The following is a 22958-nucleotide window of genomic DNA, read 5'->3' on the forward strand; positions in this document are numbered from 1 at the left end:
GCCCACTACTGACATCAGTAATCCAACCTGCATATTCAATATGAAAATCCAACTAAAGGATTCTATCTAATCATGGGTGATCCCATTACTTGGACCCCCACAGATTGCAAGAACCATGCTCCCATGTCACCAGGCTGAATAAAGTAACAGCCAAGCATGCACACTGCGGCTCCATTGAAAGTTTGTGGGACTGTCAGATAGTCAAGTACAGCACTCCGCTATTTGAGTCCATATCTTTTGAATGGAGCACCACCAACCATACAAAATGGAGGACAAGGATCCTCATATTCTTGATTGGTGGGGGTCCCAATAGCCAAACATCAGATGTCTTTGAACATATTTTTAATGTGACCTATCTATGCATCTAAGCATTTTTGGGGAGTAATTTACCAAATTATACAAATCAATTTTAGAATTTCCATATGCAAGTGAAAGTTGTAGGAAGAATCTCCAGATATGGAAACTGCTGGTGGTGTTACATTTCTTATACACTTTTATATAGTATCTCCCATGTTCCTTAAATATATAAATAACATCTAAATGCTTTAATATATTGCATATCAAGATAACAACTAGACTTTAGGTGGTATAAAGAGTAGTGTTTACAGGGAAACTTAAAAATGTTTCTTCTTGAAGACTCAATAGTTTAGTGTATCCGAAGTTTATATCTATTGTATAAGGCCTAATGAGTTTCTACATATGTATGTCATGGTCTACTATTATCCCATGCATCATTTATATTAAAGGGAACCAGGTCTTTCCCTTATGAGCTGTGGCCACCACCAGTGAGCTCTTATGTACACCATTCTACAATGCTGTATATAAAAGGTCGCTCTGTAGAACATAAAAAAACACCTGTATTATACTCACCTAGGAGGCGCTTAGGTCCGATGTGTGTCGCTGGTCTCCGTTCCGATGTCTCCTCTATCTTGTGCGATCGCCATCCTCCTTCCCAGCCTACTTCATCCACACAGAGGCTTCCATTGTGCTCCTGCACATCCGTACTTTGATCTGCTCGCCGAGGGCAGATCAAAGTATTGTAGCGCACATGTGCGGTTGGTCTTTGACCTTTCCTCGCGTTACAGTACTTTGATCTGCCCTGAGCAGAGCAGCTCAAAGTGCGCCTGCGCAAGACCACAATGTCGTCCTGTGTGGATGACGTAAGACGCATCATCCACACTGGGCTGAGAAGAAGGGGGACGAAGAGCGCAGCAGAGAGGAGGTGCCGGACCCGCGTTCATTGACGCCCATCAGACTAGACCGCCTCCTAGGTCAGTATTATAAAGGTATTTTTTATTTTTTACAGAGTGGCCTGGGCTCTTATATACAGTATTCTAGAATGCTGTATATAAGGGCTAACTGGTGGTGGCCACAGCTTATAAGGGAAAACCTGGTGATTAGTTCCCGTTAAAGATATGTTATATGTTTAACTTGAAAAGTGCATCTGCTACTCTGTGACCATGTTCCCATGTGCAAAAATGCTGATTTTTTTTATTGTTTGTGGGGGGTTTTTCTGCACCAGAATATGAAATAGCATTTTTGTCTGATTATTGTGTTTTTGCGCCATTTTTTATGCATTTTTTAATTTAATGATGCATTTTGATGCACATTTAAATGGTTGGTTTTCCTTAATGCATTTCATTACTCTATGCACAAATTGCTGGGATTCTGCTCTTAAAAACGCAACTGCGTTTTACCCATGCATTTTTTCAGACTCTCTGCGGAATCACCCTAAAAAACCACATGGTTTAACACGGCCTTTAAAAGCATATTGGGCAAGAGTTTTCATGAAATTACATCCACGGAATTTTGTCACAAAAAAGTGTAGCGGGAAAAAAAGGCAGCGTTTTCGCTTTTAGGGAACCTGGCCTTAGAATTGAATAGTACCTTGCACCTAATTCTTCTGCTCTTGTACAACCAAGTTAAATAAATGGGACCATTATCATGGATTATTACTGTGTGCTCAAATTCTAGTACAATGTTATGTCTGAATGCAAACTCTGCTGATGAAAATCACAGCGTGGATATTTCTCCTGAGCTCCTGTCCTCCGACCATATTAAGGTAAAGTGCATCATTATATATATATATATTTTAAAACATTATCTATCACTGGACTACTGTAGACACATAGCAAATTATGTACAAAAATAGAAAAACAAAGACTGCTCAAAAAAAGTTTCAAAAGTTTTAATAAAACAATAATATAGTGTTTTATTTTTTATAAGTTATTATATTCGATAAATTAAACACTATGGAATATGAAGGGTATTGGGTAGTATTTTGGATGTATGGCTATGTTCACACGTTCAGGATTTGCCATCCGCATCCAGCATGTATATTTCATAGAAAGAGTCTGACTCTTGGATCTGCTGTGAATCTGCGATGATCAGCCTCATTGCAATAACGTTTCCAAGGACAATATTGAGCAAGCAGCAAATTGTAAAATAAGTGTGGTCATTATATCACCCAGATTTTTTGCTGCATGTGAATCTGAGAGCAGACAGAGGTCCTGATTCCAGGGATGTGTCACTTACTGAGCTGCTTGCGGTAATTTTGATAAAATCACTGTATTATCAGTTGGAGATTATGGCTAGAGGACTAGTAAGCCTGCTGCCATGTAGTCCTCCGCATTTGTGAGCTTTGTATAACCCCGCCTCCACCACTATTTGGCAGCTTTCTGCCTATGCACAGTGTATCCCTGAAGAAGTTGCCAATCAGTGCTGTGGGCGGGGTAATACTGAGCTCAGCATTCAGAGAACTGGTAAATAATAGTGGTTTTATCAACACTGCAGCCCTGTAAATGACATATCACTGGAATCAGGTTCTCTGTCTCTACATCATACTCCTCTAACATGGGGGAGCACAAACTTGGTGACAGATTCCCTTTAAATCTGTCATTTATTTGCTTTAGATGCAGAATTTTAGTATATTTGATATGAATCAAAATCCTAATCAAATTCCTGAAAATGTGAACATTGCCAGTGATTACATATATTAAAGAGGGAGCGCTTTCTAAAATCAATCTTGCTTGTACTTAGCTCAGAAATGTTGCTTTCCACTAGTTCTGGCCTCTAATTTACATATTTTCTTCCATAGGAATCACTGTACTTGTCTTCTAGATACTGCAGCGGCTCTATGTTTCCAAAGCAATATGTGTCCCACAGCATCCCATGTAAATCTCTGGGGTCTTCTGACGATAAGACCTTCTTCCCCTCCTTTACTATAAGGAACTGATGCCCTAACTCAGATTGTCTTGCAAATAAGTTGTACATTGTAATAAAGCCGTCCCTACACTCCCGCCTCTGCTTACACAGATAAATATCTTACTGCAGTCACCGTGCTCTGTAGTAACTTGTAATGAACAGATCCAAACCCCCTGAAAAGTGTTTCCAACAAGGCAAGGAGCGATCTGCCACCTGCACAGTATGGGCATTACTGCCTTGTATCTAGAAGACAAGATCTGATCTTTAAAAGAAAAAAAACTATATATGTTTACTTTTAGAGACGTCTGATCTCACACATAGGAAGCAGAATAACAGTGGATCACTACTTTAAAGAGAATCTGTCACCAAATGTTGTTCCGTCTGACAGCAGCATAAAGTAGCAGCCAAGACCCTGATTTCAGTGCCACGTCACTTTCTTAGCGTTTTTCTTTAGTTTTTATAAAACACTATCTTATCTCTCGCCGTTCTGCAAGTCCTCTCAATGATGAACTCCTGACATCCAAACCAGCTCCATATTCTTGAGCTCTGGATATCACCATCTCTACCACTGATTGGCAACTTTGTGGCTATGCACATGTGTATACAGGCAGCTATCAATTAATATTGGGGCAGGGTGTTAAGAGGTGGTCCACTACATTGTATAGTGGGCACATCGAAGCTATGAAAGAAGTTTTTTTTATAAATATCTCCGGTGTCCAGTTGTGCCTGTGAGCAGTGCAATCGCTGACTGCTCAGTCCCTATCATGTGACCCCCGGCTGCAGCGGAGAGAGTGCGTGCGATGCTGGGCTGTGACGTGCGGTGAAACTTCACCCACAACCCAGTCACTTAAGAAGACTGGGTCCCGCCTCTGTGATGTCAGGAAAAATGAAAATTGCGAAAATTGAAGTGACATCACCGGACATCAGAGGCCGCTGAAGCCGGGGGTCACGTTATGGGAATAAAGTGGACACCGATAGCGCCACTCTCAGGCACAATTGGAAACAGGAGGTATTTGGAAAAGAGACTTCTTTAACAACTTTAGGCCTTTTTCACACGTAAATGTTTCCGGCACATGTAATGTCTGTGTCACACGTACCAGAGACATGGGCACATGTAGACCCATTAAATTCAATGGGTTTGCGCACATGTCCGTGTTTTCACACTGACCGTATGTCCGTAAGGAGCGCACACATTTCCGTGTGCTCCACACGGCGACATGTCCATTTTTCTCCAGCAGATCATGTGTCACAAGGACTGGACACTGATGTGATCCGTGTGACACATACCGGAGAAAAAACATGGCACATAAAAAATAAAGAATTTTTATACTTGCCTGTCTCCAGTACAGCTCTCTCTGCTGTTAGTTCCAGGCCCACTGCACTCAGCGCGGACCCAGAAGTAACAGCAGCGCTGGAGATGGGTAAGTATACCAGCTCATGCTGTCCGCATGCTATCCAGATGTCACATGGATAGCACAGGGTCAGCACACGTAGAACACGCACACATATACGCAGCTTCACCACGGACCGTGAAACATGTGTGTGTTTTACGCAGACGTGTGAAAGAGGCCTTAAATTGATGTGGCCACCATACATTCTAGTATACCACCTCCTTAAATAAAGATAATGATTGGCAATTCAAGTCTAAAAAAATGACTGCAAGAAGCTCAGTGACACAGCATTGGAATCAGGATCCATCATTTCCCTTTATTTATGGATAAACCTGGCAGCAGATTTCCATTATCAAAACAGTTTTTGGACCTTCATAGCAACCAATGCTTGTACCTATAGCCTTACAATGAGCACAAATTTGGGTCATTAATGTTTAATTTATCTTTTCACATTATTGCCTTCATTTCAAAATGATTTTGGAATAGCAATTTGATGCCATTTTCTGACCAGTCTGAACACATATATCTTTTTTCACCGTGAACGAATCTGTAAGTGCACTATTGTAATAGCATAAGCACGTTTTATAGTGTGTCATGCAGGCAAGTGTGAAAGTCATCGAGTGTGAACAGATATATTACCTGCCCGCCTGTTCCTTGGAAGTATAACTATTCTCCTCTGTCACCTGTTGCCTTTGGGGAGAGGTGCGTCTGTGGCCTACAATAAAGTGCTCCATCTGCTCTACATAGAAAAGAAGTTGGGAATTCGAGCCCATGCTTTTCACATTTAGAATAGGAAGACATCAGAGTCCACAGTACTGTATACCCTACAATTTTCTATTGCTGTACACTAGATTACAGACTACTGTAGCTCTAGACAAAAGGGAAATAAAACAGGGCACAATGAGGATTTCTATACAATGGAGTTATTCTTCCTTTATTTTAGGTACCGGTATATAAAATAAAGGAAGGTCCAGTTGAGATGACTTGTGTATAAGATCATTATAATGACAACATGAGTGAGGGGGAGATGCAGGATCATAGCCTCAGAGAACTGACTGCTTACGGCACAATCTGAAAGAAGGACTTCATGACAGCTAGGTGGAAATGAGCGAAGTAAAAGAGAGTATAGAAAGAGAAGAAAAATACAAAATAACATATACACATGATTGTGTTTCCAAACCAAACTAGAGGATATATTATATATGTAACTTTGTGTCATAAATATATATAGATATATAATATTCCCCCTGTGTTGCTTGAGATGGCTTCATAGCCTAGTTTGAGCCTCTGGGATGTAGATCTCAATGCTATCCGCACTTTCAGTAGCTGAATTCTGTCGGACAGATGCAGCGCGCTTCGCAGACATCAGCCGCTTCCGGGCCTCATGCCGCTGTCTCTCTGTGCTTTCCAGAGATCTGTCCCGGACCAGTGGGGCCTGACCTTTCGATGGCTTCTTTGGCACGGGAGGAGGGACCCTTCTCTCCTGATTAAAGCAGAAGGTTTATTGCATTATACAGATTCTCCATACAAGCTATGAAAGCTTTTCTCTGTTTCCTTATTTTGTTTGAGCTTAATAAATAGATTGAAACACATGAGTACAATTACCACTTAAAGGGGTTTTCCTGGCTGAGCATAATTTTCTACATTTGATCTATGTGATTGCAGATTACCAAATCCTGACATTGTGCAGCTTGCACACAATCAAGATTCCCCTCTATTGTCTGCTCATGTGGTCATCACTTGACCACAAATATGCAATTTGCACACTGGCGGTCACATGCAGACTATCAATTATTTCTGCTTCTCAATATTCTATTCAGAGAAGTAGATGAGAAACTAGTTAGCAAATATCTGCAAGTATACAAATCACATACGTATAGTCATGTGATGACCACTCAAGCTGACAATAGAGGGGAATCCTGACACTGTGCATATTGTATACTGCCAGGATCTGGCAATCTACAGGTATCAGAATGGATAACCCCTTTAAGCAATATATCCTTACCTAGAAAAAATTCCAGTAGACATTTAAAAGAAATTATTATACAGTGCACATTAATATGAATAGGCAATTATGTTAGGCTGGATTTCCACATGGCGTTACGCAGCAGTAGTGTGTAATGTAGTTGAAAAACAGGCAACAAATTTGCCCTCGATTTGCCACAGTTGCACAGCAAGTCCCAGTGAAGCACATTAAAATTATACCAATCATCTGTTCTTGCAGCGGATCTCAAAGCAAGCCTAGGAAATCCTTCTCATAGAAATGAATAAACATCTCCAGACTATTAAAGCAGACCTGCATCAAATACAGGCAAAGCACATAACATTAGCAGGTCATGCTGTGAAGTAATGGCAAATCGCTAGTGCTTTTGCCCCATGTGGGTCAAACACAAAACCCTACAATTTCACAGTCGTCATGTAAAAAACCCCAGCTCTTACCATGTTCATCTGAAATCTGTAAAGATTTTACATCAAAGATGAAATTGGTCGAAGATGTCCATGAACTACGTGGCATGCGATGCATAAATCATAATTGATTTGTTCATGGGCTATATACAATTGTGTGATTAGTTATATTTCATGGAATTACATACACTGACGATTAAAATGATGACAATGTTTTGAACTTTTTCCTTTCAGGCTCCATTTCTCACCATCCACTACATCTTTGACTGTGAGGCTACTTTCATTTTATAGACAATCAACTTGGCTATCTCATACATAAGTTTGATTTGCAACTATTTAGCGTATGAGTAGTTATGCAGATTCTTATGTCACTGCATTGTTACTGTTTTGCTCCTGGTGTTTGAAAAATCTTTTTTTTCCTGTATACTACAAAGTGCAAACTGTTCTCACACTCTCCAATAGCTCAGTGTTTTATTAAGTTGATTCCAAAGCAATAGGTCACTGGTTCAAATAAAGGAGCAGCCATGAAGATTTCCCACAAAAAGAGAAACATCATCATTCAGCACATCGATAGCGGTTTCTCTTCCAAGAAAATTGCCAAACTGCATAATGTGAGTGCATTGACAGTTGGAAGAACAAGAAATGAAGTCTGCCCATCCATTCAAAAGCCAAGAAGTGGTGGTCATCCAGGTAAGTATTGGAGTCAACAAGTCGTCTCATCACAAGGTCTGTCAGTTCAGGTGGTACAAACACAGCAGTGGAGGTGACTCGTATGCTTCGTCATAGTGAGATCACAGACATCCATGAAAGTACCATGCGACACACGTTACAAAAGTCTGGAAAGGTGGCCTGAAAAAAGGTGAAGAAGCCTTGACTTCAATATCATTATAAGACGCTCAAGTTTGCAAAAATGTTTGAAAGTGGATCGTAGAAGATTGGAAACTAGTGAGTTGGAGCAATGAGCTGAAAGTCAACAGACTAGATTTTGGTGGGTGCAAATAGGTGTGGAAGAAACAAAGGGGAAAGGTTTCAACGGATCAAACAGTTGAAGGAACTGTCAAGTTTCGTGGAGGAAGCCTGATGATATGGGGTTGTTTCAAAGCTAAAGGCGATGGATGCTTGACCAGTATCGATGGTGGTCTAAATGCTGAGCTATATATGAGTATCCTACAAGGCCAGTTACTTTGTACACTCGAGTACTATGGGTATGAAAAGGACGACATAGTGTTCCAGCAGGACAATGACCCGAAGTATATGTCAAGATTGGGGAAGAAATGGTTCGATAATATTGAATAGAGGTGCTGACAAGAATCTGCATAACTAAAGCCCGCTTTACATGCTACAAGATATCTTACGATGTGTCGGTGGGGTCACGTCATAAGTGATGCACATCCGACATTGTAAGGTATGTTGTAGCGTGTGACAGCGACGTGCAATTGCGATTGAACGAAAAAACGTTCATCGCATGCACGTCGTTCATTCCTGACAAATTGAACGTCAGATTGTTCATCGTACCCGGGGTAGCGCACATCGCAGTGTGTTACACCCCGGGAACAATGAACAGATCTCACCTGCCTCCTGCGGCTCCCGGCCCACAATGCGGAAGGAAGGAGATGGGCGGGATGTTTACGTCCCGCTCAGCTCCGCCCCTCCGCTTCTATTGGCCGGCTGCCGCGTGACGTCGATGTGACACCAAACGTCCCTCCCACTCCAGGAAGTGGACGTTCGCCACCCACATCAAGGTCGTATGGAAAGTAAGTATGTGTGACGGGGGTTAATTGTTTGTGTGGCACGTTCAACAAATTGAACATGCTGCACATACGATGGGGGCGTTGCAAATCGCATACGATATCGTATGCGAAATTGCAACGTGTAAAGCAGGCTTAATAGTATGCTAAATAGTTGCTAGTCAAATGTATGTATGAGATAACCAAGATGATTGTCTATAAAATGAAGGTACGATTATATAAAAAACTGACTCGCACATCCAAGAAGGGTGAACAGGTCCCAGCTGAAAACATATCATAACTAAAAAAACACATACAGCTGCACTCTAAAATGCTAATAATGAATAAGAGAACTCTGGTATTGCTTTACTGCTATAGGAATATTTGAAAAAAAGCGATACTTAGTATTAGCCAATGCACATGAGCCCGGTAACCAATGACATAAGCCAAGTATCTATTTTTTTTTTAAAACATTCTTATAGCAGTATTGCAATACCATAGTTCCCTTATTCAATATTAGCATTTTAGAGTGTAGCTGTATGTATTTTTGTAGTTATAAAGTGTGTTGTTCAGCTGGCACCTGTTCACACCTATTGGATGAGCGGGTCAGGTTTTTTTTTATATATGTGCATTTCTTTCTGACTGAGCATCCACCCTCAAACCAGGCTATGTCCACCCTCTTTAATAGCTGGGTCCTTTCTGCCCAGACACGTAGGTTTTTAACCCAGATAGAGGCATTTCATGTTAGGGTCCTGGTATATATATGACATCACCTTGTCATTGGTACCGGGCTCACATGCATTGGCCAATACATAAGCTAAGTATCTCTTTTATTTCAAATATTCCTATAGTAGTAATGCAAAACCATAGTTCCCTTATTCAATGTTAGCATTTTAGAGTGCAGCTGTATGTGTTTTTGTAGTTATAAAATGAAAGTAGTCTCACACACAAAGCTGTAGTGGATGGTGAGATATGAAGACTGAAAGTCAAAACTTCTAAATATTGTTACCCTTTTGCTCGTCAGTGTATTTCCACCTAAAGAACGAAAAAGTAGTCAGGTCTTTAAGAGGTTGTACATTATTACATTGTTTAATCATAGACCCAGGGTGGTTCTAACAAAAAATAACCACATACCTAACTGGACCTTCGCCACTACCATGACTGCTTGACAGAGTTGCTTGCCAGTCTCCTAGTATCTACTTTTGGCAGGAAGAATCAGGTGACTGCTCCAATCAATCAGGTTGTCTAATTGCTTGCACTGGTCATGTTCCATCCAAGCCTAAAGAAGAGCCAGGATTCCAGCTCAGGAGGAACATGACTGCTGCAGCCAATCAGGGATTGATGAATAGCTGTAACAGTCACTTGGAATTCCCTGGAGGAGGAAGCCTGGAAAGCAAAAAGGGACACCGGCAGCAGTACGGACGAGCGGTGAGGGTTCAGTAGTAATGTTTGGTTTCTATTGTTATTACCACCATGTACCAATTTATAAGTCAAGTTAAAGTAGTTAGCAACCCCTTTATTGATTATACTAGACAGTATCATTGCACAATTTCTAATAAGAAGATGAACAACAGGAAACAACATAAATCGTAAAAACATCAAAAGGCTTTATTTGTATACAATTATTGGAGGTAACTGATCACAGTAATACTTCATTTGGTCACACACTTCAGCATTGGCGTCAATCACCAAATGTAGACGTGATACTGCAGTTACAATACAGATGTCAATAATCACTATGCTGCAACTACATTTCCAATGGATGTTAATTCTTTCACTGGTAGAGCTACAGAGTATCACTGATTAGCTGAGAATTATCAGTACAAAACTGTTAAAAAAAAAAAATCACACAGATTGAATGGATCTATTCCTTCTGAAGTCAAAAAATACTTTGGGTTAGATCATTAGTGGAGTATAGACAATGCGGCCCTTCCAGTATTTTACCCTCCGATGTAATCGTTCTTTTTGTTACTAGATTTTCCAGTAGAAAGACCCCCACTGTTCCAAGGAACATTATCTATAGGACTTCCAGGCCATTTCAAAACTGCGTTGTGCGTTGTTAAAATCAGTGGCTCAGCCTCCGCCACCTCCAATTTATCACCAGTTACATCGACTCTGACTATCAAATAGTGGCTCAGTCGGATCTGACTCCTAGTTAGTCTTTTTTTTTTTTTTTAAATTACTGGTGACAATCTCCCTCTATATTCTGTTCCTGTGTAAAGACCCTAAATAACAACACCACATTGGTAACTTTGGTAAAAATGTATTCACGTCTCCTACTATACCCGTTTATTCTATTGAAAACAGCTTTCATTTGTTATAGGGAATGTTGGCTTTATATAATGCTGGGCTAAAGTTTGGAAAGAATTGCACAGAACCTAAAATTACAAATGTTTCATGGCCTGTAAGTAAATACAGATGTATGGTTTTCCTGATTTCCATTAAATATAAAGCAGCTATGGCTTCGCCACAGTCAAATAAGGTTAATTAAATGACATCATTGAGCAGTGTGCACTGAGGAGACAGTAAAAGCTGTTTGGCTTCTATTAAAATCAATTCTATATGCATATTGTTGGCACACACGAGCTATAAGTAACTCAGTTTAATGCAATAATATAATAAAAGTACAAAAATAAGGCCGCATGCCAATATGTATATGCACTGATGAATGCACTATTAAAACACACTGAAACTAAACCCAGCTTCAAATAACACGTGTTGTAATCTGTTTAATACATTTATTGAGTGTACTGACCCAATGTACACAAGTAAGCTGGATATCGTGTAACAACTCGATGTGCTGTAATAAGCTCTAATTACCTATCTTGTGACATCAGGTTAAGGGGTGCTTCACACACAGCGAGCTCGCTGCCGAGATCGCTGCTGAGTCACGCTTTTTGTGACGCAGCAGTGACCTCATTAGCGATCTCGCTGTGTGTGACAATGAGCAGCGATCTGGCCCCTGCTGCGAGATCGCTGCTCGTTACACACAGCCCTGGTTCGTTTTCTTCAAAGCCGCTCTCCTGCTGTGACACACAGATCGCTGTGTGTGACAGCGAGAGAGCGACAAATGAAGCGAGCAGGGAGCAGGAGCCGGCGTCTGACAGCTGAGGTAAGCTTGTAACCAAGATAAACATCGGGTAACCAAGGTGGTTACCCGATATTTACCTTAGTTACCAGCCTCTGCAGCTCTCACTCTGCCTGTGCTGCCGGCTCCGGCTCTCTGCACATGTAGCTGCATTACACATCGGGTTAATTAACCCGATGTGTACTGTAGCTAGGAGAGCAAGGAGCCAGCGCTCAGTGTGCGCGGCTCCCTGCTCCCTGCTCACACTGGTAACTAATGTAAACATCGGGTAACCATACCCGATGTTTACCTTAGTTACCAGTCTCCGCAGCTTCCAGACGGCGGCTCCGTGCAAGCGCAGCGTCGCTTGCACGTCGCTGCTGGCTGGGGGCTGTTCACTGGTCGCTGGTGAGATCTGCCTGTTTGACAGCTCACCAGCGACCATGTAGCGATGCAGCAGCGATCCTGACCAGGTCAGATCGCTGGTCGGATCGCTGCTGCATCGCTAAGTGTGAAGGTACCCTAAGTCTTGTACCGGAGCCTTACTGTTATCTATAGCTTCATGGATTGTTTATGGCAGGGGTACCCAACCTGTAACTCGGGAGCTACATGTGGCTTGCAGCCCATGATGTGTGGCTCACGGATGACTATCTGGCTTGCAAACAACTAAGAAGAGTATGTCTCCAAATGGTGACTTTTTTGAGTAGCCCCATACAGGAGAGCAAATTAGGATGAGCATATACTGGCCTTGATATAGGAGGATTCGGCAAGCCAGATGAGGTGCTCGAAGTTGGATGGTGTGATAGTTTGATGCCAGAATAGGTAAAGTGGGAACCCTCTAGATGTAAGTATACGGCGTTTGTGTGATTTCTATAGGAGGACTTTGGTTGTCATTATACTGGTAATGGGTGCGCTAGGTGTCAAAGGTGAAAAAGGGGGAATCAGGAGCTTGGTGTAATACTTATGGGACTTTAGATGTGGCTTGTGTCATAAAGTAGGATAAAGAGACCTTGATTCCAATAATGTATCACTTAGTTTACTGGATGCATTGGTACTGACACAATCAGAGTTTTTAGATGTACCATGTAGCAGAGCTCAGAAAGCTAAACCTGCTTACACTACTTTATGTGTACTTGTTTATTGACAGTAAGCTGCTCATCAGAGGAGGGGGTATGCTCGGATGACTTCTCAATGGTAGTGATCGATGAACCCCCCGATGTTTGGGAAGCTTGCCCAAACTTTTTGTAAAGTTCGAGTTCAGGGCGGGAGATAACGTGAACTTGCGTGTGAACTCTGAGCTTGGACTTTACAGTTATGGGATGGGGGGGGGGCTGTAAAATAAAGAATATAGTTAATGATAAACATTGTTATTATACGTACAGGTCCAACGACACATCCTGCAGACCCGCTATCTCCGTCCGCTTCTGCCTCTAGGTCCAATCATTAACTTCCGGAGATATTCACGGCACTGCAGACTGCCGAGTGACAGTAGTGCAGTTAATACCTCCGGAAGTTAATGATCGGACCCGGAAGCAGAAGTGGCCAGGAGATAGCGGGTCTGCGTTGTGAGACTGGTAAGTATAATCATAATTTTTTTTAATAATGTACTTTTTTTTTACAGCCCCTGGACCCGAAGTGTAACACAGGTTTCTCAGGAAAGCTCATGTTCGGGATCGTGTGCACGAACACTATGTGTTTGGTACGGACCTCGAACTTTACAGTTCGGGTTCACCCATTACTACTGACTAGCCCTGTGGTCCAGGCAGTGATAATCTCCTTGTGATAGAACCTTCATTGTAAGTAAACAACAGCACACTGCTTGATAAGTGACACATGGCTGAAATCTGTGTTTCAGCCCCTAGGTCCCGCTGTCTTCAGATTGCAAGCAAAAAAAAAAACCTGCTGACAAATTCCATTTAACTGTCTGCCAATTTGTAAATGGACTATTAAACTGCCACCAAGCAGTAAATATTTACCGAGGCAGACTGTGCTTAACGATGCACATGGGCTCCCATTGGTCTCGGCAGCACAGGTCCTGTTTTGGTGATATTTTGGGCAGCACAAACGTACATTTCACTTTGTTAGTAAGCGTTTTGCTGGAAAATTATAATGAAACGAACATTCGTAGGAATGCTTGCTCATAATAATAATAATAATAATAATAAAAAACATGGCTTGCCATGATGAGAATATACATTCTATTTGGCGACCACATAATCCTATCAAACTGTGTAAAGGGGCCTTTAAACGAGCAACGTTTGACTTTATCGGTGTCCATTGGGTTAATATCTGTGTAAATATACCTTGAACGATTATTGTTCACATTGGGACTCTACAAGGCTGCTTTTATTTTTTGGCTTAAAATTTCTCTGTGGCTTTGAAGTCCAAGAACAGATTGGTAAAAAAAAGGGATAAACAACCGTTTTTCATAAATGCAACAATGGAGATATATGAGAACGAATGAAATGTACTGTAAGAAATCACTAATGTGGATTGTTTACTAGATCACATCAGCAAAGCAATTACCCAGGCACCTGAGTGTCACCGGATGAGCACACAATGTGCCTGAAAGTGTCCAAACAGGGTCATGCTAGTTCAACTGTACGGATACAAGTGGACAGAGCAGTGACACAAAAGTATAACTTTCAGCCTGGGGCTGTTTATAGAAATCATTGCTCGATTTAAAAAGCTGACTTAACAAGAAAAACCCACGAACAAAACACAAAGAACTAGATGCCACTGGGCATCAAGCTGGTAATATCCAACTTTCTCACACTCATCAGGCCTTAATTAGAATAGATCTGTAACCTCATAAAATTCATAAATGTTTGGACTGGTTTTAAATGACAGCAAATGAAAGGAATTAAAGGGGAATTCTTCTTAGCTTGGCTTGTATTAAAACTCAGGAGGTCAATGATTGAAGCGATCACATGAGCAGATGATACGCGACAGCCGCAGACAAGAATATGTGCAGACAGGAGCACAGGAGCAGCAGCTGATGGACATGAGTCACTACATAAGTAATGGCTCTTTTGGTATGTTATGACATTTTCCACCTTTAGATTAATTTTATCTGATCCTAGAAAACCTATGAAAGTTGGGCTTGACTATGTCCCGAAAATTAGAAATTAAAATAAACCTACAACATATATTTATTCCATAACATTATTATTAACACTAAATAACAGTATAAAGATTTTAAAGGGAACCAACCAGCAGAATTTTCATAAAGTCTGCCTGGCCTTCCTCCACCTGTCGCCATCAGAGACGGTAATTCTGACGCAGGCAGACAGACAGGGGCGGGAATAGATAACAAGACCCGACCCACATATTCCCTTCCTGTTGCACCTGTCAATCAAATAGCAGTGCATTGCTGGAATTTTGCTTGCATGTATTTCTGAAATAAAACATCCAATCTCAGAACAAAAGGTATGCTTACATTCAGCATCCTAATACCAGTATAGCACTGGCTTTACTTTATACAGTCATATGAAAAAGTTTGGACACCCCTATTAATGTTAACCTTTTTTCTTTATAACAATTTGGGTTTTTGCAACAGCTATTTCAGTTTCATATATCTAATAACTGATGGACTGAGTAATATTTCTGGATTGAAATGAGGTTTATTATACTAACAGAAAATGTGCAATCCGCATTTAAACAAAATTTGACGGGTGCAAAAGTATGGGCACCTCAACATAAAAGTGACATTAATATTTTGTAGATCCTCCTTTTGCAAAAATAACAGCCTCTAGTCGCTTCCTTTAGCTTTTAATGAGTTCCTGGTTCCTGGATGAAGGTATATTTGACCATTCTTGTTTACAAAACAATTCCAGTTCAGTTAAGTTTGATGGTCGCCGAGCATGGACAGCACGCTTCACATCATCCCACAGATTTTCAATGATATTCAGGTCTGGGGACTGGGATGGCCATTCCAGAACATTGTAATTGTTCCTCTGCATGAATGCCTGAGTAGATTTGGAGCGGTGTTTTGGATCATTGTCTTACTGAAATATCCATCCCCTGTGTAACTTCAACTTCGTCACTGATTCTTGCACATTATTGTCAAGAATCTGCTGATACTGAGTTGAATCCATGCCGACCCTCAACTTTAACAAGATTCCCGCTGCTGGCATTGGCCACACAGCCCCAAAGCTTGATGGAACCTTCACCAAATTTTACTGTGGGTAGCAAGTGCTTTTCTTGGAATGCCGTGTTTTTTTGCCTCAATGCATAACGCCTTTTTGTATGACCAAACAACTCAATCTTTGTGTTATCAGTCCACAGGACCTTCTTCCAAAATGTAACTGGCTTGTCCAAATGTGCTTTTGCATACCTCAGGCGACTCTGTTTGTGGCGTGCTTGCAGAAATGGCTTCTTTTGCATCACTCTCCCATACAGCTTCTCCTTGTACAACGTGCGCTGTATTGTTGACCGATGCACATTGACACCATCTGCAGCAAGATCATGCTGCAGGTCTTTGGAGGTGGTCTGTGGATTGTCCTTGACTGTTCTCACCATTCTTCTTCTCTGCCTTTCTGATATTTTTCTTGGCCTCCCACTTCTGGGCTTAACAAGAACTGTACCTGTGTTCTTCCATTTCCTTACTATGTTCCTCACAGTGGAAACTGACAGTTTAAATCTCTGAGACAACTTTTTGTATCCTTCCCCTGAACAACTATGTTGAATAATCTTTGTTTTCAGATCATCTGAGAGTTGTTTTGAGGAGCCCATGATGCCACTCTTCATAGGAGATTCAAATAGGAGAACAACTTGCAAGTGGCCACCTTAAATACCTTTTCTCATGATTGGATACACCTGCCTATGAAGTTCAAAGCCCAATGAGGTTACAAAACCAATTTAGTGCTTTAGTAAGTCAGTAAAAAGTAGTTAGGAGTGTTCAAATCAAGAAATTGATAAGGGTGCCCATACTTATGCACCGGTCAAATTCTGTTTAAATGCGGATTGCACATTTTCTGTTAGTACAATAAACCTCATTTCAATCCAGAAATATTACTCAGTCCATCAGTTATTAGATATATGAAACTGAAATAGCTGTTGCAAAAACCCAAATTGTTATAAAGAAAAAAGGTTAACATTAATATGGGTGTCCAAACTTTTTCATATGACTGTATATGAAAATCCTGCTGGTTGGTTCTCTTTAATAGATTTATTTTTCTCATTGGCCACAGTTATAGTTTTCACTGTGCACAACAGATTAGAACAGTGAACCATGAACATAAGGTCTTATGCATACTGCAATATTACAGCTTTGTACCTGCTGTGATTTGTGTGATGCCAAACTGCAGCACACATAGAAATCTATTGGGCCCTGCTATATATCGATATGTTGCTGATGTAATATGGGGGGATGATAAACTGTTGTATGAATCTATACAGTGCCTCATGCTGTATTGGAGAGATATAAGTTAGGAGAATTGCTTCATATAGTGACAATGTACTAATACTGCACACTATGGGGCTGAATCATTAAGACTGGCATTTTGTACGCCAGTCTTAATGATGAGATGCAGGAGTTGGATGTGTCCAGTAAGAAGCGCACGCCACTTAATTCACTAGAATTGTTACTCTGTTCATGGACTGGAGTAGCATTTCTGGCCTAAGGTATGCCACAACATATTATGAGTTCATAGGGCGGGCTTTGCAACGTCCTACTCCACAACAGCTCCTCCTGCATTGATGAAGCTGGCACAAAAATACCAAAATTGGCAAATATATTGCACAATGTTGTTTTTGCACAAAAACAGTGTGATATTTAAAGGTATTTTATGCCAGTATTCTAGCAAAAACACCTTGAATCAGGCCCTATGACTTTAACATCAAAAGCCTCTATGGTTTCACTAAACTGTGAAGGCCTAGGCTCAGGGTTCACGTTTACTGTTCATAATAAGTATCCTAAAATGAGGCTGTGTAATGGCCTTCTGAAACTGACTTAAATGTGTAAGGCTTTGTTCACACCATGTCTTAGGAGCTTGTTTATAATTAATTTAATACTAGAAGAATTACGCCTGCGTCTGAGTAAATTAAACATTGACAAATCCCCAGGGCCAGATGGCATTCATCCACGAATATTCAGGGAACTGAGCTCAGTAATTAACAGACCACTGTATCTCATCTTCTTAGACTCGCTTGTAACAGATTTGGTGCCTGAGGATTGCTGATGTGGTACCGATATTTAAGAAAGGTAAGAGGGTGGATCCAGGCAACTACCTTCCAGTAAGCCTGACATCAGTAGTATGCAAAGTTTATGAGGGCATTTTAAGGGATGACATGCAAAAATATACTGTAGAAAATAATATAATAACTGACAGACAGCATGGATTCATGAAAGATAAGTTGTGTCTAACCAACATTTTGGTATTCTATGAGGAGGTAAGTGCAAATCTAGATATTGGTAATGCAGCTGATGTGATTTATTTGGACTTTTCAAAGACATTTGATACGGTACCACATAATAGCCTTATACTAAAGCTCCAGAAACAAGGACTAGGGGAAACTATATGCAACTGGGTAAGGAATTGGCTAAAAGATAGGAAACAAAGAGGAGTCATAAATGGTACATTCTCTAAATGGGCTATAGTCAGCAGTGGGGTGCCGCAGGGATCTGTGCTAGGACCGATTCTTTTTAATCTCTTTATTAATGACCTTGTGGATGGGATTGATAGTAAAGTGTCAGTCTTTGCTGATGACACCAAACTATGTAGGATATTAAAAACTGACCTTGATGGTACAATATTACATAACGATTTGGATAAGATGTTAGAATGGGCAGACACTTGGCAAATGAGATTTAATGTTGATAAATGTAAAGTAATGCACCTAGGATGGAGTAATCCTATAACTGCGTATACATTAAATGGAAGTAAACTCGGGACTACAGAACAGGAGAAGGACTTGGGTATTCTCATTACAAATAAGCTGAGCAGCAGCACTCAATGTCAAGAAGCAGCTGCAAAAGCAAACAAGATTATAGGGTGTATAAAAAAAAGATATTAGATCCCATGAGGCCAACGTATTGTTCCCCCTCTATAAATTACTTGTAAGGCCACATCTTGAATATGGGATCCAGTTTTGGGCTCCACATTTTAAAAAAGACATTCAGAAGTTAGAGTCAGTTGAAAGGCGGGCAACTAGACTACTACAAGGAATGGAAGGCCTCCCATATGATGACAGGTTAAAAAAGTTAGATTTGTTTAGCTTAAAAAAAAACGTCTCAGAGGAGATCTCATTTATATGTATTAATACATGTGTGGTCAATATAAAAGACTGGCACATGACTTATTTCTTCCAAAGACAATACTAAAGACTAGGGGGCATACACTGATTGTGGAAGGAAAGCGATTCCGGCATCTAAATAGGAAAGGGTTCTTTACAGTTAGAGCAGTCAGACTGTGGAATGCCCTACCACAAGAGGTAGTAATGACAGATACTATAACAGCTTTTTAAAAAGGTCTTTATGATTTCCTCAGTACACACAACATTATCGGTTATAAATGACCTAATGACAAAATGTATAATTGGTGTAGGAAAGTTGAACTAGATGGACCTAGGTCTTTTTTCAACCTATGTAACTATATGTGATGGGAAGATTCCCTTGACATATATGGTGACCTAGCCAATAGCCAAACATATAGTGAAACTTTGTGTTTTAGGCAAACAATTGGCATATTTAAAATGTAAAGCGCCATGGAATAAATGGTGCTATAATAAATAATAATAAGAATGTTTCATAAGCCACAACCACAGTGTGAACAGAGCCAACTTTTTAAATGTACACGCCCACAAAGTTTCAAGATACCAAACGCAAATCATTTTCTTCAAACCGTCTTCCATTGCATTTTTTTAGATTGAAGATTAGTCTTATATATTTTATGTGTTCCTGAATTATTTTTTATGATATACAAAAATGTGTTCTGCTGATTATTCTAATCAATAGATAAATGACTATAAAAATATCACTTGGATAATGAAATAGGATAATAGAACATATGACTGTTTGCTTCATGTTATTTCTTGTTCAATGATGGCTCCTAGACCCCAAATTCGGAAATAGGCACTTATGTAGATACGAAATGTTGGATTTATGAGTTCCCTTCTCTTAATGGGACACGGTTCCTGTCTGGTAGTCAGTTAAAGTAAATGAGTGTGCTTGATCTTTTAGGTGGAAAGTTATGAAATAATTGTGCCAGAGTAGATGTTATGGCAGCATAAACAGATCAGGATCAAAGAAATCAGGATCACGGAAATTAATGAATTACTCTGCAGAATACAATTCAGGAAAAATACAAGGTTTGGGGCCAAATCTAGAAATGATATATCTATATAGAATAAATACAAATACATACACTAAAATCAATGGAATAGATAAGGAATACTTGGATACAATAGTATACAAGTATTTACGTTTTGTGCACAGTATAGTGTTTTTGGTATTTTTTAGTACATTTTTCACTCATAATTGTATACATTAATTTAGCAAATCAGAAATTCAAGTTGTCAAAATTGCTATCTTTTTAGGTGTCCATTGTCACAAAAGAGACAATATGTAGGATAGCAATATCAGTTGTGATTTTTTTAAATTAGCGTTTTAGAAATTGGTGGTAAGCTGTCCTAGTGTTAAGGCCCCTTTACACACTGCAACATCGCAAACGACATTGCTGTAACGTCACCGGTTTTGTGACGTAATAGCCACCTCCCCAGTGACATTGCAGTGTGTGAAACACATCAGCGACCTGGCCCCCGCTGTGAGGTTGCTGATCACTACACATCTCTCAGGACCATTCTTTGGTCCTTTGTTTCCCGCTGTGCAGCATGATCGCTAGAAAGTCTCAGTGTGTAAAGGGGCCTTTACAGCGACTTCGTTAGCGACTTCCCTTTCAAAAAGCTGCTTTACAACGTCCTCAATGGCCAGCTAGGTCGTTCTGCAGGTCCGGATCGCTGTTGCGTTGTTTTCCAGGTATGCCTGTTTGACAGCTCACCAGCGACTTACCAGAGACTTTGTAGCAATCCCGGCCAGGTTGGGATCGCTGGTGGGATCGCTAGAAAGTCTCAGTGTGTAAAGGGGCCTTAAGGCTGGTTTCAGACACACAGTATCAGCAATAAGCTATCGAACCAGCCTTGATTTGGTTTTTGGTGTAAATTTATCATAAGGCAGATAAGGTATGATGTGGATGTAAAACAATGAATGCAGCCAATCACCAGGCTCAGCGGTAATGCTAAGATAGACGGCACAAGACCGTTGAGCCCGGTGATTGGCTGCAGGAGTCACAAGGAGACATGACGTCACCACTGCATCCTGCCAAACAAAACTGAGGACAGCGTTGTGGAGCCGCCACAGAAGAAGAGGCAGATGAGTAAAGCTCTGTTTATTTTTAAACAGTGGAAGCCTATGAGGTAAAAATGTAATTAATAGAAAACCCCAATATTACAAAAAACTAGATTCACAAATCTTAAATTTGATGACTATGGTGAATCTAGCCACCAGAGTGGTAATGACTTAGCATCAAAGCAGTGTAATAAAAAAGCTGAAGTTATACTTTTGCAGTAAATTATTCTCGGTAAGTATGAGACATTTCAGAAAAGAATGGACTTATGCAGAAAATTGCAATGAATGGGCATATGCAATTAGCTGAGGCACTTGGCGCATGTAAATTGTTAGAAGTTGTGGCCAACATGTGGAAACTGAGCAAAACAATTGGGTTGGCGGGAGAGAAGTTAATAAATATTTGAATGGACTCAATGATTGATTGATATTAGGATATGACTATAGTCACAAGATGACTGGATTTACAAGATCCCAAGATGATTTGCACAAGTTACTTGGCTATCTTTGCTATACCAAGTTATTAATACATTTGCCAAAGTTATAATTGCTCATATAGGAGCTTAGGCAATGGTACAGATTTTACATTTTGGTACCGATCTTATTAAACTTAGATATTATTGATTATAGTGTTGGGAACAGGGATGTATATGTTTTATTCTATGTAAAAAACTAGTTGATATGATCAATGGACCAAATAATTTGAAAGCTATAACTTGATTGCTTGCTCTAAACACCTTCTCTACTTTTTGCACCAACTAATTATTCTCAGTGAGATTCTACGTGTTTTATTCATAGAGATGCTTTAGTTGGGGAAAGGTCACACCTTGACTCAACTTCCCTTACACATCTAGTAAAAGTATAACTAAATGCTTAAACATTTTGATATGTTGGAGCTTCAGTTCAGCATTGTTGACTGGTTGTGGTCAAGGCCCCCCACGATTACTCAAAACCTGCCAGAAGCGCTTAGTTTATCCTCAAGTGCAAGCAGAGTGGTGTATGGGCTGAAAACAAAGTCTTTAGGTCCATGCACTGATCCACTCAAGCGCAAGGACATGCCCACACTTCTGCCCATTTGTTTGAATGATTGGCGTGGCACTCAGGCTCCTACTAATAAACATTGCTGAACAGAGGCTATGACATATAAAAACATTTTTAAATCACCTTAACATTGAAAGTTGAATACTCCCAGAATAACAAGACTTCAAGCTGCAGTTATGATGATAGATCTATGCAAATAGTCTCTTTATTGCAATGCTCTTCTGGGAATTTAAATATGCAAATAGCCTCTTCAGAGAGGAAATGGACTTGAACTCTAATGTCACTTATTCAATGTAGCAATCGTAAAAGTCAATATCAACTCTCTAATGAGCATTGCCACATAACATGATAAGAAGCATAATCAAACGCTCCATTTGCAAAAACATGTTTCTGGGTGTTTGCCCTTTATCAGTGCAAAGCAGGGGGTCTAATTTGACTGAATGTACAAAAGGAGCAGTCAGCTCACCCTAGAAACAAGGACTGCATGGCCAGAAATGGAGCCAATATAACAGGAAGAAAAATGATACCATCATCCAAGAATGAATAATGTTCATTGAATCTCTTTAAAATAGTAGTAAGCCATATGAAGCATGGAGGACAAAAAGAAGAACCATGCAATTATATATTTCAAGCCATTGTGGCCCGAAGTCATTTTCCTGGAGATAAGCTGCTGGCCAACATGTCAGTCGACGATTTTATTTTTAAAAAAATATGATTGCTCATCCGGACGAATGCCTCTGTGTATGGGAGAGTCAGCTGAGATGGATGCCGATAACTGA

The 22958-nt window shown here is 40.3% G+C and overlaps 1 protein-coding gene across 2 annotated transcripts in view; it reads right to left on the reverse strand.

Moving 5' to 3' along the window:
* Positions 1 to 1356: 1356 nt before the first annotated feature.
* The window catches only part of DLGAP1 (DLG associated protein 1), a 928622-nt gene continuing 907020 nt past the window's right edge, over positions 1357 to 22958 (reverse strand). For both annotated transcript variants that reach the window (XM_075314493.1, XM_075314492.1), the window contains one exon: positions 1357 to 6078. In XM_075314493.1, coding sequence (XP_075170608.1) covers positions 5863 to 6078 — 216 coding nt within the window. In that variant the 3' untranslated portion in view covers positions 1357 to 5862. The remainder of the gene's footprint in view (positions 6079 to 22958) is intronic.

This window comes from Anomaloglossus baeobatrachus, chromosome 6 (assembly GCF_048569485.1).
Source record: "Anomaloglossus baeobatrachus isolate aAnoBae1 chromosome 6, aAnoBae1.hap1, whole genome shotgun sequence".
Classification (NCBI taxonomy): domain Eukaryota; kingdom Metazoa; phylum Chordata; class Amphibia; order Anura; family Aromobatidae; genus Anomaloglossus; species Anomaloglossus baeobatrachus.